This window comes from Oryza glaberrima, chromosome 2 (assembly GCF_000147395.1).
Source record: "Oryza glaberrima chromosome 2, OglaRS2, whole genome shotgun sequence".
Lineage (NCBI taxonomy): Eukaryota > Viridiplantae > Streptophyta > Magnoliopsida > Poales > Poaceae > Oryza > Oryza glaberrima.
In genome coordinates this window covers 18,787,744-18,803,285 of record NC_068327.1, presented here as the reverse complement: position 1 = coordinate 18,803,285, position 15,542 = coordinate 18,787,744, and the positions used below count along the sequence as shown (strand labels likewise).

Genomic DNA, 15,542 nt, shown 5'->3' with positions numbered 1-15,542 from the left:
AATTTAGCTATGCACAAGCAGTGGTACTGCAGTAGTACCGTTACTACCATATGTTCTCTGTTACTATAATTTCGTCATGATGTTACTGCAATAAGTGCAGTAACGACCTATACATTATGCAGTAACGGCCTATAAATTTCACAGTAACATATCGTGTTACTGCAGTTCTGCGATAATGTTACTACCGAATCATAGTAACAAGATATGACTTCCTATAGTAACATAACGGGTTTGTGTTCATAAAATTTGAACAGATATATACAGAAAGAAAACAATGATCTTAAATCAAAACGTGTCATAAGGTGGATTGGTTAGGGAAGTTTGTTATGAACCATGAGATCATGAGTTCTAGTTTGAATTCACCAATTTATTTTTAATTTTTCTAGAAAATAGAAATGAAAATGAGAGATTGGAGAGAAAAAAACGAAGAAAAGAGAAAAAAACGAAGAAAAGAAAAAAAAGAAGGGAGAGAGAGATATCGGGATAGGGAGGAGGAGGAGAAAAGGCGAAGAAAAAAAAGGAGAGAGAGAGATCGGGATGGAGAGGAGGAGAAAAAGCGAAGAAAAAAAAGGAGAGAGATCGCGCTGGGGAGGAGGCGCTGGGAGGAGGAGGGGGGCGGGCGCTGGGAAGGCGGGGTCGGCGCGGATCAGGAGGGAGGTGGAGCCGCGCGTGATCGGGGAAGGGAGGGATGGGCGTGGTAGTTGGGCTAATGGGGGAGGGGGGAGGGAGGGATGGGCTTGGTAGTTGGGCTAATGGGGGAGGGGGTGTAGAATAGTTGTTCTATATAGAGTAGCTCTATTATTTTTTATTTATCTTAATTCTCTTGTATACTGTGTACTAAAAAAATAATTATAGCTTAAGTGTTAAAAGTTACGGTGTAAGTTTAATATATATATATATATATATATATATATATATATATATATATATATATTAAATATAGTGTAAATGCAAATAAAATTTATCGTGTGAAAAAACTGACGGATAATTTTTTTTCTCTAAAAATGCATCCTAATGAAGAAAAAAAAAATCAATGGTCGAGCGAAAACATTGGGCGACAAGTTTAAGCAAGATTCTTAACAACACGCCAACACCGCCTCGTGCCTCGCTCCTCTCCGACTCCAGATCAAACGCCTCCTGATAAAAGCTTCATCTACAAATTTACAGGACGAATTCTAACACGACACGAGTATTCGAAGGCCAAGTTACAACATAAACTCCTCTACGGTTAAGCAAGATTCTTGATTAGAAAAAACAGCACCTATTTAATTCACAATGCAAGTTCACAACTCAGAATGCATGATTAAGCCAGATAGGCCAGCTGACAACACAAACACTGCGGATAAGTAAGATTCTTTAGTAGGAAAACAGTACGAGGTTATCTTTGCATTTGCAACGCTTCAAAACTCCCAGAAGGTACAATAACAAGCCCAGGAGGTAAAACTGGACAATTCATGAGGGATGGACAGAAAACAACTCCACACACATGTACAAGAATAGACAAGAAATGAGAACTGCAAAAATGTGGATTCATTTGATCACAGCTACCAGCATATCAAAATCGCGAGCCAAAGCCATGTCAAAGATCGATTGAGTTGTTCTCCAGGAAGGATCAATAGAGCACAATTCAGGAAGGATCTTCCTCAAAAAATCAGGAAGGATCAATGTTAATGTTCCTTCTCCTCACAGGGAAACAGAAGATCTCCTATTCTTCATCGATCCTAGTTACTATGAGCTTCATCAGCTCAAGACTGTTTCTTCTTGGAACCACCTGAGCAGGAGTGGAACCAGCTCGCTCTCGCTGCCCCTTGACTAGATACACTATGCTACTGACCTCCTCCTCCTCGTTCTTCTTGTTGTTGCGACAGCCGTTGCAGATTTGAATCTCCACCTATGCAGCAGGAGAACCTGCTCGCTCCTCCACGCTTAGCCCTTTGGTGAATCAACTCAGGAGAGAGTGGGTAGACAATGTCATACTGAGAGTCCACGCGCAACAAGGTCACACGGGGTCTGTCACGGGCGATGTAGTAGCTATCTTGGCGACCTCCATATTCTGGCGCCTCCACTCGGATGAACACCTGAAGTGCAGCCGCCAAGGCTCTTACTGCAACCTCGTCTGCATACACACGGGGAGGAATAACCTGCGTCGAGCACCACTGCATGCAACCAGAGCAACAGGTCAGTCAGTGTCAAGAACAAATATAGTTGCATTGACAGTTCATGACGGGTTTCTCTATGGGAAGTGATGCTGGCAACTAACATCTTCCAGACTGCGACCTTCTCCAGGCCCAATCACACCTGGTGCATACATCGTTATGTGGTCGGGCGAGCACATCCAGATTGCTGCTGCTAATCTGAGGAAAGCAAAAACTGACAGGACAGAATGCAGAATGCATATGTCAGAACCATGAATTAGGATGACATTGAAACAACACGAGCTTAAGGTGTTTTTCTCACTATCATCCGTTGTATCATAACTGCTGAAGAACTCGAGGAGAAATTCACCCCTGTTGTAGCTGAAAAAAAAGGTGAAGCTTCAATCAGTGGGATGAGATGGGATATATTTAGAAACAACACTTATGCAGGAATTGAAGAAAACTAACCGTTTCAAAAACCTGACTCTTAATGTTGGGTACTGCAACATGCGCTTCCATCCCTTTATTTTCTCTATCAGCTTCTCAAATGCCTGCAAGAATCAATGATACGATAAGTCCCACTAGGCAATCATTACATATAGCTGGCATCTTGTACCCACTGAAGAGTTTAACTTGTATGTTACATAGACGCTTACAGAACGCTGACCATCAATAATCTGACATGAACAAGCATGACTAACATAACTTGTCTGAGAAGCTTCCATAATTGAACATCAAGTACTAAGATAATCAATAAAAAGAATATTTTATGAGAGAGTGGTAAGAAGGCGCGGCATTTGTGGTTTAGGATCAGCCGACCAGATGGATACACCATGAAGGACCATGTTCGCAGCACTTCAGACTTCAACGTAAGAGGACATGTTGTGATTTCACTTTATTATTAATACTGCCCAACTGCAAAATTTCTCGAAAGGTTGTACATTTGTTGTAATTAGGTCAAATTAACTTTACATATTTATAATTGGAATTAATGTCAACAGGGTGTAAGAGTGTGGTGTAATGCCAATATTGTGAAACACTGCATCTCCTGCAAATGATAAAACAAAGAAAGTAAGACAAAAGATCCAGCCTGCCTTGCAATACTACAAATTTTAAAGAACAGTCCATTACAAGCAAGTTTATACAAGAAAAACAAAATATAGGGAAGGCGAGAGATTACTTCGCGCCTCCGGGGAAATTCAGAGGCCCACTGAAAATGTTCAGCCCGTCTAGCCAATTCTCTAACAGCAGCAAGAAGGCGATCTTCCTCACCCATGTCTACTCTATCAACAATTTGCTCCTGTAAAAAAAGAGGGTTATGACACTAAACATACATTATCCTATGCTAGGGAACAGAGAGGTGGACACTTACCAGGTAGGAAAATATGAAGCTCCTGTAGAAACTCTCCCCATCTCTATACACTGGCCTCAATGCTGAATAATGACTATGAAGAGGCACCAAGCGCATAATGATAACTGACTCCCTTTCCCTTTTCGATAGCCTCAGAACATTATGGATGTCCCCAAAATAATGATACACAGCTTCTTCCATGGGAATTTTCTGCACCTCACAAACAAATAAGGGAATTTAAAAAATATCAATGATCTGAACCAGCGAGCAACATGACAAAAAAATGAAATGTAATTTATGTTCTAAGCACCAGTTTCTGGATTTTACATTCTCTGATAAATGTTTGAAAAAATTAATTAAAATAATCCCTTCATTTTTATTGTTTGACTGTTGTTCAGTCATAGAAGATGGGCTAGATACACAAGATTTTCTAAATTCAGCAACAGTAGTAGAACGTTCAAGTAGCCATCACAATCAAATCGGCAAATCCTTTCAATTACATGCAAAACATAACTGCAATCAAGAGTTAACTTATGATTTAGAGTGCATACAAGAAAATATACTCTGTCGAATGGCTATCTGTACAAGTGTGAATGTACACAGTATCATGTGATCTATCATCCTGACATTACATAATTCATACACTTGCGTTTCAGCATTATCAAATGTTGAAAGGAATCAAACCTTGTGATCCACATGAGGTGGCGAGTTTGACGTGCTTGCCCCATCCAGTTGCTTTCCTTGTCTATCTGAAAGCTATTTACAAGATAACAGGTTAAGATCATATGTTCTACCGGACATGGGCAGCATCTCAGAAAATTGATATCAAGATCAAACATTTCAGACTAGGTTGAATAGGGAATACATGTTATTCTGAAAAAAAAATAGGAATATATGGAACTTTTAAACAACAGATGAACAACGATGCTACGACCTATGAGTCTTCTGGGACAATTCCAAGCAGCAACTGAGCCAAAGGCTGGATCTTTAGACCAAACACTAGAGTATGCTCAGTTAGTTTGCATATAAAAGGCTTCTATGATTTAGAGAAACCATGACCAGTGATCCAATTCTCAAATACACATCCAGACAAAACCTTCCTTACAACACTGTCCAATAAAACTGAAAGCTCATACTTCTGGTTTCACGATTTCTCACCAAAATATCACAGCAGTCATAACGTGCCTCAATATTTCATATTTTCACACTAAGGAACTTGTGAATAAACAAAATATCATGTGAACTAGGATTCTCATTATGACCTTTCATAATTTATACGGCATGTTCAACACTATCAAGGGTTAAATGGAGTCAAATCTTGGTGATCAGCAAGAAGTGATAATTGTGGGTACATTTGCTTTTCGGAATTTCATTTCAACAATGTATTCGCCTTCCTTTTATAATCCAAAAGCAATTCACAAGAAAACATGTTAAAGTTCATGCGTATTGTCAGATTTAGCACCAATTTCAGGTAAGTAATATCAGAATCGAACATTTCACACTAGGAAACCAGGGAACATGGGATGTAAGGAAAAATTTAAACAATATAAAAGCATGATCACAAAACTAGTGTTCCGCAATTTGTTGCCAATTATCCTTAGAGCCTTCATAGCCAATTTCAGTTACCAAGCAGCCGAAGGATGAATAATTTAGACCAAACAGTAGAGAAACTTTCCCAAGAACCGTTCCACATCTCAACACACAAGCTGAGACAAGAACCGTATTCTAAGCAACAGGATTGCTCCTACGCAAGATGATCCCCAAGATTTCACAGGAACGACATGATCCAAATCCAACCTTCCCAACACAAAAGATGGCACAACTGAACAGGAATGCCCAGGCCAGCCAAGAATGACAAGCAAGCCTCTCCTCACCTTTTTCTTGAAGCCTTCAGAAACCGCAAGAAAGCTCCTCCTGATGAACTTCTTTAGCTGGGAATCGACCTTGTCCTTCTTGGCGGCCTAATCCAGCGAAACCAAGAAATGCTCAAGAACAAACCCCCACACCCCAAAAATACTCCCAAGAAACCAGGCACAAACGCCATCAAACGCAAGATAGGGAACCATCACCTCTTGCGAACCTTCAACGACCTTTCCCTTTCCCTTCTGGTCGCCCTCCGCGGCGGCGGAGCCCGATCCGCCGGTGCCGCGGCCTCCGCCTCCGCCCTGCTCCGGGCTGGCCTCGGCTGCGGCGGTGATCTCGTCGTCATCGGCGGAGCTGGAGGTGGACTCGTGGCGCTCGTCGTGGTGTCCTGGTGGGGCGGGCGAGGAGGCCATCGTGGCGTGGCTTTGCGGGGAAAAGCGGTGGTAGGGGGGCTGATTCGCTAATCTCGCAGAGGCGAGGGGGCGGAGGAGAAATGTGTGAAGGGTGTGGTTGTGAATTCCAGAAAAGTCAGGAGGCTATTTATAAAGGTGGCAGTAGTAGGTGATAATATAGCTGGTACTGAGAGGTGACGTGGCCTTTTTTTTCCCCATTTTGCCTAAGATGAATATGAAAGTTACTACTTTTTTAAAAAAAAAATCGTTCACCTCTTTTCAAAGTATAATTTCTTTTGAATTAAATGAAAAAAAAATCAAATCTTCAAGATTGACTCAATAGCTTACATATGGCTCCACCAACAATCTTTAGTTTTGCACATCCCCTTTTCCCTAATCAAGAAATCCATCTAACATCCTGATCTTTAGAACCGAACTTCAAACCCCTAAACTTTGTAATAATGTTCAGATTACGTCCTACAAGGTTTGGGGTATTTGAAAGCTTAAATAAATGGTTTTGAATAACTGATATAGCATGTTAGCATATCGTCAATTATTGATAATCAATTATTCTATAGTGATGACAAACTAGTATTATATTAACATCCGTTTGTAAGTAAGAGAAAAACCAGGTGTCGAAACGAAAATCTTAGGTGAAGATTTTAACATATATGTCAAATTCATTTATCACGTGATCAAGCTCATCTAACATATATGTAAATCAAATAAAAATCACCTTAAGGTGTTATATAAACGATATTGTATAGTTTAGGCGGTTAAATATCCAGTTTCAAAGTTTAGGATGTTATAGACGGATTTTTGATAAAAAAAGGAGAATATTTGTACCTTTTCATTTCTAGGTAAATGAATTTTCTTTTCATTTACAATGCAAGATACGGAGCTTAGGAAATGTGTTAATAAACTTCTTCAGCTTATGGGGATCTTTCAATAGTATGATTCTTCGGAAATATTTATACTCGGTATTTCTTAGATGATTTTTTTTCTAAGCTATTTTTAAGCACTACCTCTGTCCTAAAATATACCTACTTCATTCCAAAATATATAGCAATTTCTAACTATATATCATCCTTTCGACTTGCTGAGTTTTTTTAACAACTACAAAACCCCGTAAAGTTCGTTCATAATGTCTCGGTACCAGACTTACCATCATTTTGTACCAATTTAATATGGTTTTACCCGCATAGGCAATATAGACATATGGTGGTAGTTGATAAGTTTCTCATCCACAAACACCTCCCATCGTTACCATTCAGCTGTTTATAAACAGCTGCCAAACTTTATAAATTATTTTTAATTAGCCGTTCTATGACTGATAACAATGAAAAAAAAATAAACAAAACCACCAAAAGTATTTTATGGTTAAAACTTATATATTTGTGTTCTTAATTATTTAAAAGTTAAATAGGGAAAGTTGCTTTAAAAATTATATTAATATATTTTTAAATTTTTGGCTAACATTTAATTAATATCGCGCTATTAAGATATCTCATTTTCTGTGAGAAGGGAATAAGTTACAAACCTGTACTATCCAACTCGGCCTATATTGTGTTTGTTATGTGGGCCTAATCATTCGTTCTCTACTTCTTTCTCTCTAAGATTGTTTTGTCAAAGCTCAAAGGATTAGGTAGTGCATGGTAGTGGGTTAGTCTTAATCGGATATCACTCCATCTCAATATAAATCACCTTAGTCTATGATGCATGTTTTTTTAACCTCTTTAATGACTTACATATTTTAAATCACAGATTACTTTTAAGATCTATTTGCTACTCTACTCAAAATATATAAAAAAAGAGATCCATGCTGGATATATTCAAACATTTTATTAATTTAAAAGTAATTTATTTAAATTGTAGAAGTAACTTAGATATGCAATAGAAGTAACTCTCTAAAACATTAGAGGTATTACTACTAAGTTGAAGAAAAAAAATACTATGTGGAGTAAATTCATAAGCAAAGTATAGAGAATATTTTCAAGTAAATACATTAATGAAAGTAAATCAATAAAGTTTGAAATTAGTTTACATAAATCATAAAAGTAACTTAGCACAAAATGAAAGTAAGTTGTTACAATATTAGGTGTAAATCTGTTGTAAGGATAAAAACATGAGTCTATCTAGAAATTCAATTTAACCAGCACAAATTATAAATTTAACTAAAAACAATAATTAAAAGTAGTTAACTCAGAGCATTATGAATGCATAAGGAGTAATTTAATCAAATCTAAAAGTAATTTATATATCTGATAAAAGTAACTTACATATATAATAAAAGTAATTTACAAGCATAAATATTTCTTCACCATAATATAATCATGTAAGATCTTGTTATAAAGAATTAATTGCAATAAACATAATGGTGTAATCGGATTTTAGATTAGATAATTAATTTAAGATAAATTTTATTAGAAGGAAAAAATTATATGTATTACATAAAGTAAAAAATACATGCATGTTCCCATTAAGTGTATTTGGAGAGGCCTCTTGATTTAAATTTTACCAAGCTCAAAGTTTGTAGGCAAAATACTAGCACGCCAATTAAATAAAAGAGTAAATTTCATAAAAGTACAGATATTATGATCAAATTATCATAAAATTACAGATTTAACTCGGTGTATCACAAAACTATACATTTAACATAAAATTTATCACAAAACTACACATTTAAGATGTAGTGTCACAAAATTACATGTTTAGTAACTAAATTATCATGAAAATGCATGTTTAGAACCAATTTAATCACAAAGTAATAATGTTTATAGCTCCATCATAACAATGGTGCTAGGGATTTAAACTCCAAAAGTTGTAGTTTTGTGATAAGTTCAATATTAAATATGCATTTTTGTGATACTTAACCTAAAATCTGCAGTTTTGTGATAAATTTAGTGCTAAATATGTAGTTTTGTGATACAACTTCTTAAATCTGTAGTTTTGTGACAATTTGGTCAAAATACCTGTAGTTTTGTGAAATTTACTCTAAATAAAACTATATACATTGCTAAGACTGAAATTAAAGTGCTATGCAATGTGTAATTTTAATTCATTTTAGCTGCAATATTGTACATAATTTTAAAAATTTTATGACTTATAAGTTTATTTCATGTAATTTTTTTTTAGAATTACACAGTACAACGCAGACACTCAAAACACACGCACACTCTTGTATGTTGGAATATTTTGGTAGTAAGCAATAGCAAAGTGAATGAGTGATATGACCATTGGATTAATATATTATCATCCAATGTATGGGAAATTTAAATATACTGCATTATATTTAAATGCAATATATGTAATTAATTTGTTTGGAAGAAAACAATACTGGTTGAACAGATATGAACAGTTAATAGAATAATCGACCGATTGTCTCATAGAAAAATGAATGGTACTTGAGTTAAACCAAAGAATTCAGGCCTACAATGAATAAATTCGTCTAAGGAAACCTACGCTACATTAGATGAATTCATCTCAACAAACAGCTATGGTTGTCTACGTTAGAGCAAGGGCAGGGTCCTCTTCTTCCACTGGAAGAGTGTTTTCATCCCTCGAGAAAATACCCTTGTTTCTTTTATGCCATCTAAATAGTTATTAAAAATTAAAAATTAACAAGATAGATTAATATAAAATATATCAATCCACAGACATGCAGATTTAAATTCAACTTCTACAAGTTATAAGAAATAATTATGAAATTTTAATTTGTTTTTTATAACTTGTAGAGGTTAAATTTGATCTTACATATTTGTAGCATGATATATCCTATACTCCCTCCATTTCAGGTTTTAAGACTTTGACTAAACCATTTCAAGTTTCACTAAATCTATAGACAAATATAGTTATAGCTATAATACTAAATTAGTTTCATCAAATCAATAATTGAATATATTTTCATAATAAATTTGTCTTGGGTTAAAAATTTTACTACTTTTTTTCTACAAACTTGATCAAACATAAAGCAGTTTAATTTTGACCAAAGTCAAAACATCCTATAACCTGAAACAGAAGGAGTATTAATCTATCTCATCAATTTTTATTTTTTATTACTATTCATATGACATGTAAGAAACGAAGGATGTCACCTAGATGAAGAAAATCCATCTCTGCTTCCACTGCTGCCCATCAACATCTGTGTGGCGAGCCGACACCGCCATGTCGCCATGATCCTCTGTGGCGAGCCGCGCGCGTCGACGAGCGAGGCTATGGCGAGAAGACCACGTATACGATGCAGCGGTCGAGCCGCAGGTCCTGCAGCGACGCGTCTCCGCGCGGCGGGATCTCCTCCGACGCGCCGCCGGCGAGCCGCACCAGCCGGAACGGCCGCCCCGCCATGCCGCACGCGGCGACCGCCGCGCCGCAGTAGCGGAACAGCGCCGCCACGGGCCGCGCCGCGCCAAACACCCTGTCGAACACGCGCCCGTCCGGGAGGCGGACCCGCACGGCGCACGCCGCCTCGCCCCGCGCCGCCGGCCCGTCGTCGCACACGGTGACGTCGACGAGCCGGGCGACGAGCTCCTCCATATCGTCATCGGCGCCCCGCCCCGGCGCCGCCGCCATCTCCATGCCCGTCGCCAGCTGGTTGCTGCCGCGCACGGCGACGGCGTCGTTGAAGCGGGCTGTGAGCTGCTCCATCTCCATGCTCGCCGCCGCCGCCGCCGCCGTCGATGGATCAGAAAGCTCGACCACCGGCGCCGCCGAGAATCGGCAATCTTGGACTCTGGTTGGCGGCATGCTCGATGATCGGATGAAGAAGGGTGGTTTGGCTTCGTGAATCGTGCGTGATGTCCGAGGAGACGACGTCTCGCTCGCTCGCTCGCCTGCTCCTTTTATGGCAAGCGCGCGCGCGTTCGTGCGTGCGTCGCTGTCTCCGCGTCGGTGTCAGTGTCACAGAGGCGGATCCGAGTCCAACTTGGGACATTAGGAGGAGGGGGGGGGGGGGGGGGGGGGGGGGGGGAGGGGGGTTTCAAACTTTTGCGGGAACAAACGAAACTGTTACTACTACTTGTATTAAGGTTAGGGCCCGCTTCGAGATCTAGAAGAGAAGGGGTTAACGAACGCAAAGCAAATTTCAGACCAAATTAAACTATTCCCGGTGGGAGTGAGAGATGAATCAGAAATATCCCATCCCCTGCTCTGCTCGCCAGATGGAGATCGGCAGCCGCGACTCGTCTTGGCGCAAGGAGCGGACGAGACGACTGAGACGGGAGATTTCTCTTTCTTTTACGCAAGTGATAACATTACGAGACTGCTAAGGTTAAGCAATGTTCTTAGTAAAACCAGACGAATTCATCTCCCATCTGAGGTCAAATGTTCAACATTTTCCTGTGTGTGAGCAGTAACATTTTAATGTACTCCTCCGTCCCTAAATATAAGATTTTTATGGGAATAGCAAAATGCCCGTGCGTTGCACCGGGCAATGTTGTGTTCGATAAAGTTTAACTAAACATTTTTTTTAATCACAAAGGTTTCTTTTTGTTTAGACAATTATTCCACGTGTATGTGTATGATATGAACTATGTTCCTAATGCGGTAGCGTAATAATTATATCATAAGAGGAACAAACGGTGAATGCCTTAGGTCACTTTCACGTAAGAGTACATAGACAAAAATTTGTGTGATTAAAAAACTTGTATTTAAAATAGGTAAGTTTATTATAAAACTAATAAAACCAGCTTTTACATACTTACTCATAGTCTCGTAGTGGTGACACATGGATGATATATAGCGCATAGAATTTAGTATGTTGTGTTTCGTGGAAATTTTTATCTCAAACAAATTCAAACAAATATAAGAGTAAAGGTTTCGATGATTATGATGTCAAAAATAAAAAAAATAACTAAAATAATATCACTCGTCTATTAAGTATGTACGTGTACCTTAACAATTATTTTTTAACGGAAATTAATTTGGTAGATTAGCAAACTATAGAAAATTGACCGCAATTAACAAGTATACTATAATTGTAGTTTTTTTAAAAAAAATATCGGTTGCCTGGTCAGATAGGCTTATCTCTCTCGCTATACATTACGATTGAAAAAGTTAATGAGAATTCTAATATTGGAATTGCTATACACTATAAATTAAAAGTTAATGAAAAAGTTTTCTTGGATTTGGTCTGAAAGCCCATTCCTTCCTTCTTCTTTACCTATAGGCTAGTCTGCTCTTTCTGTTTTCCCAATATCAGAGCTTAAAATTTAGGATTAAAAGACCAGAAAGATCACCGATCTGTCATCAACGGTGACGGGAGATTCAATCCGGCAAATTAAAGCTTAATTGAAAGGGAAAACTTGAGAAAATGATGAGTGAGGAGTGGAGAATTGATTTTTATAATCAATTGGAGGAGGAAACGCAAGATCGACATGGCGGTGGTGCTGTGCTAGGATTCGGCCTGGGCGGCGGCAGGAGGCGCACGGTGCAACAGATTAGTTCGGATTCAGGAAAAAAAAAGCGACAAAAGACCAGACGAAAACAAAAAAACAACGGACCAAAATAAACCGGAAGCTTTGTGTTTTTGTTTTTTTATTAGGTATAGATATAGATATATATTTTCTAAGTAATCGATCATAATTTTTCAACCATTTTAAATGGCTCAAAATAATGCCAAAGAAAATTATGTACATAACCAAATGAATTAAATCGGCGAAATTAAATAAAATCTTATTTTGGCCCATTACTTCCGTAACCGCCCCAAAAAATTGGCGTGGCCCGTTTAGCGCGTGCACACGAGATGATCGCGCGGCGAGCGGCCTATCTAACGGTGATGGCCCAACGCGGGGCGAACTGAGTGCGGCCCAGTTGTCTTTTGTGGCCCAACAGTGGTGGCGGCCCGACCTAGGGCCGATCTGAGCCGTCCGATCTGATAGACGGTTTGGATCGGTCCCGCACCGATGAAATAACCGGCCGGAGGGGGCATACGAAAACCTTGATCTCTGACGAAATCGCCGGCTGATGAAATCCCCTTTCTCCCCTACTCTCTCCCCGATCCAATCTCCAGCGACGCAAGAGAGTGGACGGCGATGATCCAGTCTTTCTTCGTCTGTCTCCCTCCTCCACCCGAGTTGTCACCGACCAAATCGACCACCAGCTCTAAGTCACCTTTGCTGCTTGCGTGGATCCTGTCATCTCTCCACCTCCCTCTCGCGTGGATGCGTCGTCGATGGCGACGGGAGGGGAGGATCCGGCGACCTCTCGGCAATGGCCCACCGGTAGCTACGATGGTCGAGACGCGCGGGCGGTGGATCTGGTGTTAGTGGAGGCTCGAGGGCGGTGGCAAGGCTGGCGGGCGACAGATCCACTGGCAGGGGAAGCTCAAGGACGCGGAGGCGGTTGAGTTCTGGTGGCCTCATCCTGAAGTTACTGCAGCCGCCTGCTTCCTCGACATTGCCACCCATGGGAGTCGCCGCCGTAGTGAATCGCCTCCCGGTTTCTTCATCGATGCTCCCTCAATACCTCAACACCCAAGAACCTTGCCGATGAGGGCCGCCGCCATGTTAGATATGTGGAATCTTGTTGTAATTATGGGGTTGATTCCATCCCTTTTGTGTTGAACTTGTATCCCCCTTCCCTCGTTTTATTTGATTTTGTTTAAGTGGGGGAGGACGACGTACGGACTCTCGGACTTACAGCCGAAAATACGGAAAAAAAGAGAGGTGATGATCAGAAAGTTTTGAATTTTTTAAATAGTTAAGGTTAAGATTTTTTTTTTGAAAAACCGACATCTGTTGTATATTTATAGGTCCCGTTTTTAATCTATACAAATCTTGTAGTGTATGTTCCTTAAAAAAAAAACCGACTCCTATTAAAAAATCGGAGCCAACCTTATCCCCACATGCCATAGCTCACAGATGCCATCCATCCATCCTTATCCACAGACCACAGCCGCCACACTCCCACCCACCGTCAGCGTCACCGCACACCATCTCCTTGCCACAACCATCCCTACCTCTGTCGCATCCACCTACTGCCACTGGCCCCCATCACGTGGCCACGCCTCCTCAGCCTCATCGCCGCCTTCCTCCTCCCTCTCCCTCTTGTTCCAGAGGCAGCAGCGGCGCAGGGGCGGGTTAGCGGCTCCCGGCCCAGCGGCTGCATTGCGGCTCCTCGACGCAGTGGCTCCCGGCCCAGCGGCTGCATTGCGGCTCCTCGACGCAGCGGCTGCCCAGCAGCGCGGCGGCTCAGGACCTCCACGACGGCGAGGAGCGGCAGCGGCCTCCCTCTCACCCCCCCCTCTCCCTCTTGGTCCAGAGGCAGCAGTGGCGCAGGGCCTGGTCAGCGTCTCCCGGCCCAGCAGCTGAGCTGTGGCTCCTCGACGCAGCGGCGCGGCACGGCTCAGGATCTCCATGGCGGTGAGGAGCGGTGGCGGCCTCCCTCTCACCCTTCTCTCTCCTCTCATATCCTATGTGATGTGATTTATTTTGTGATTTCCACCTCTTCTCTCATCTTATGTGTGATTTATTTTGTGATGTGATTATTGGATTGTCTCCTGTGCTTGATTTATTTTGGGATGATTTTGTAATGATTCCGATTGGATTGGGATTTAGTTTTTCGGTTAGATTTGTGATGATTTGGGATTGGTTGTGGGATGTTCAGAGCGGACGCTCGTTGACAGATGAAGCGGAAGAAGGGCTTCTGCTTTAGTTTTTAGGGATTTGGGATTTGTTTGTGTATTTCTTTGTAGTGTCGATCTTGTAACAGCGAATGGAAAACTGATTTTCTGGGATTATCGGTCGGTTTTGATGTTGTGATTTGTCCTCCAATTATAATTTTGTATCCTCTCAGAATTTTTTTTCTTTGGCTGCTGTACAAGATTGCGTTCACACGGAGAGAGAGGGCACCGCTCAGTCAGACATTTACGGATGAAAAATTTGTGACGAAAGGAAAAATACTAATCTTTTAGTTAGTTAAGATGTGACACATCCTATAGTCCATATTCGTTGAACTAGGATGTATCATATCCCACCAAAATCCCTTATATTTAGGGACGGAGGGAGTATAACTTGATGAAGGAATTATCAACATTATTGCTTTGAAACTATTGAATACAAAATGAAATCCCAGAATTTGCGTATGTCTGATTAGAAAATGTGACAATGCCAATGTAGCAGGTAATTTCTTTTAGAGTAAATTTCACAAAACCACATCCCTACCCATACTACATTCAGTGGTTCAACAACAGTGGCCGCATTAAGGTAACACAATTGGTGAGATTAAATTTTGTAATTGGTTATTACTGTGATTTTGTTGATTGCGATGTCGTACCTATGCATGCTTGCTCCTTGCTGTTGGGTAGACTTTGGCAATAAGATAAAGACACGTTGCATCATGGTAGAACAAAATCAATACTCCTTTGTGCATAATGGAAAAAAAATTGTGTTGCATCCTATGACTCCTGAAGCTGTTTTTGAGAATGATGTTGCTAGAGCTAAGAAAGAGAAAAATGTTGAGCATGCTAAAAGTGAAAATCAGATTGTAGCAAAAGAACTTGTACAACATAACAAGAAAGATTCTAAATCTGACCATGGTAAGGACAGTGTGATTAAATTGAAAGGTCCTTGTTTGCTTGCCACTAAATCTGATATTGTCAATTTGGATACAAGTGACACTGTTTGCTATGCTCTCATTTGCAAAGAGGCCTTGTTTCCTTTTGAGAATATGCCTATCTCTTTTCTTCTTGTGGTCACTAACCTTTTGCAGAAGTATCAGGATGTGTTTCCCAAGGACGTACCACCAGGGCTGCCACCGGTGCGTGGAATTGAGCATCAGATCAACTTGTTGGTGACAAAGGTAGAA

At 40.4% G+C, this 15,542-nt stretch overlaps 1 protein-coding gene across 1 annotated transcript; it reads right to left on the bottom strand.

Annotated features, from left to right (window-relative positions):
• Positions 1 to 1,330: 1,330 nt before the first annotated feature.
• LOC127762566 (uncharacterized) lies at positions 1,331 to 5,767 on the bottom strand. Its single transcript, XM_052287064.1, has 11 exons — positions 5,556 to 5,767; positions 5,361 to 5,447; positions 4,171 to 4,242; positions 3,508 to 3,696; positions 3,316 to 3,435; positions 3,135 to 3,183; positions 2,792 to 2,853; positions 2,604 to 2,695; positions 2,458 to 2,516; positions 2,261 to 2,370; positions 1,331 to 2,156 (listed from the first exon to the last, which is right to left on the bottom strand). Exons 1-11 carry the CDS (start codon positions 5,760 to 5,762, stop codon positions 1,827 to 1,829), a joined length of 1,377 nt encoding a protein of 458 aa, XP_052143024.1. The 5' UTR covers positions 5,763 to 5,767; the 3' UTR covers positions 1,331 to 1,826.
• Between the last annotated feature and the right edge of the window lie 9,775 nt (positions 5,768 to 15,542).

Coding starts and splice junctions, on each gene's coding strand:
- LOC127762566 (XM_052287064.1), bottom strand. CDS start 5,762: ATGGCCTCCTCGCCCGCCCCACCAGGACACCACGACGAGCGCCACGAG. Junction 2,854..3,134: donor ACACCACACTCTTACACCCT/GTTGACATTAAT, acceptor CAATTATGGAAG/CTTCTCAGACAAGTTATGTT. Junction 2,157..2,260: donor AAGGTCGCAGTCTGGAAGAT/GTTAGTTGCCAG, acceptor GGTTGCATGCAG/TGGTGCTCGACGCAGGTTAT.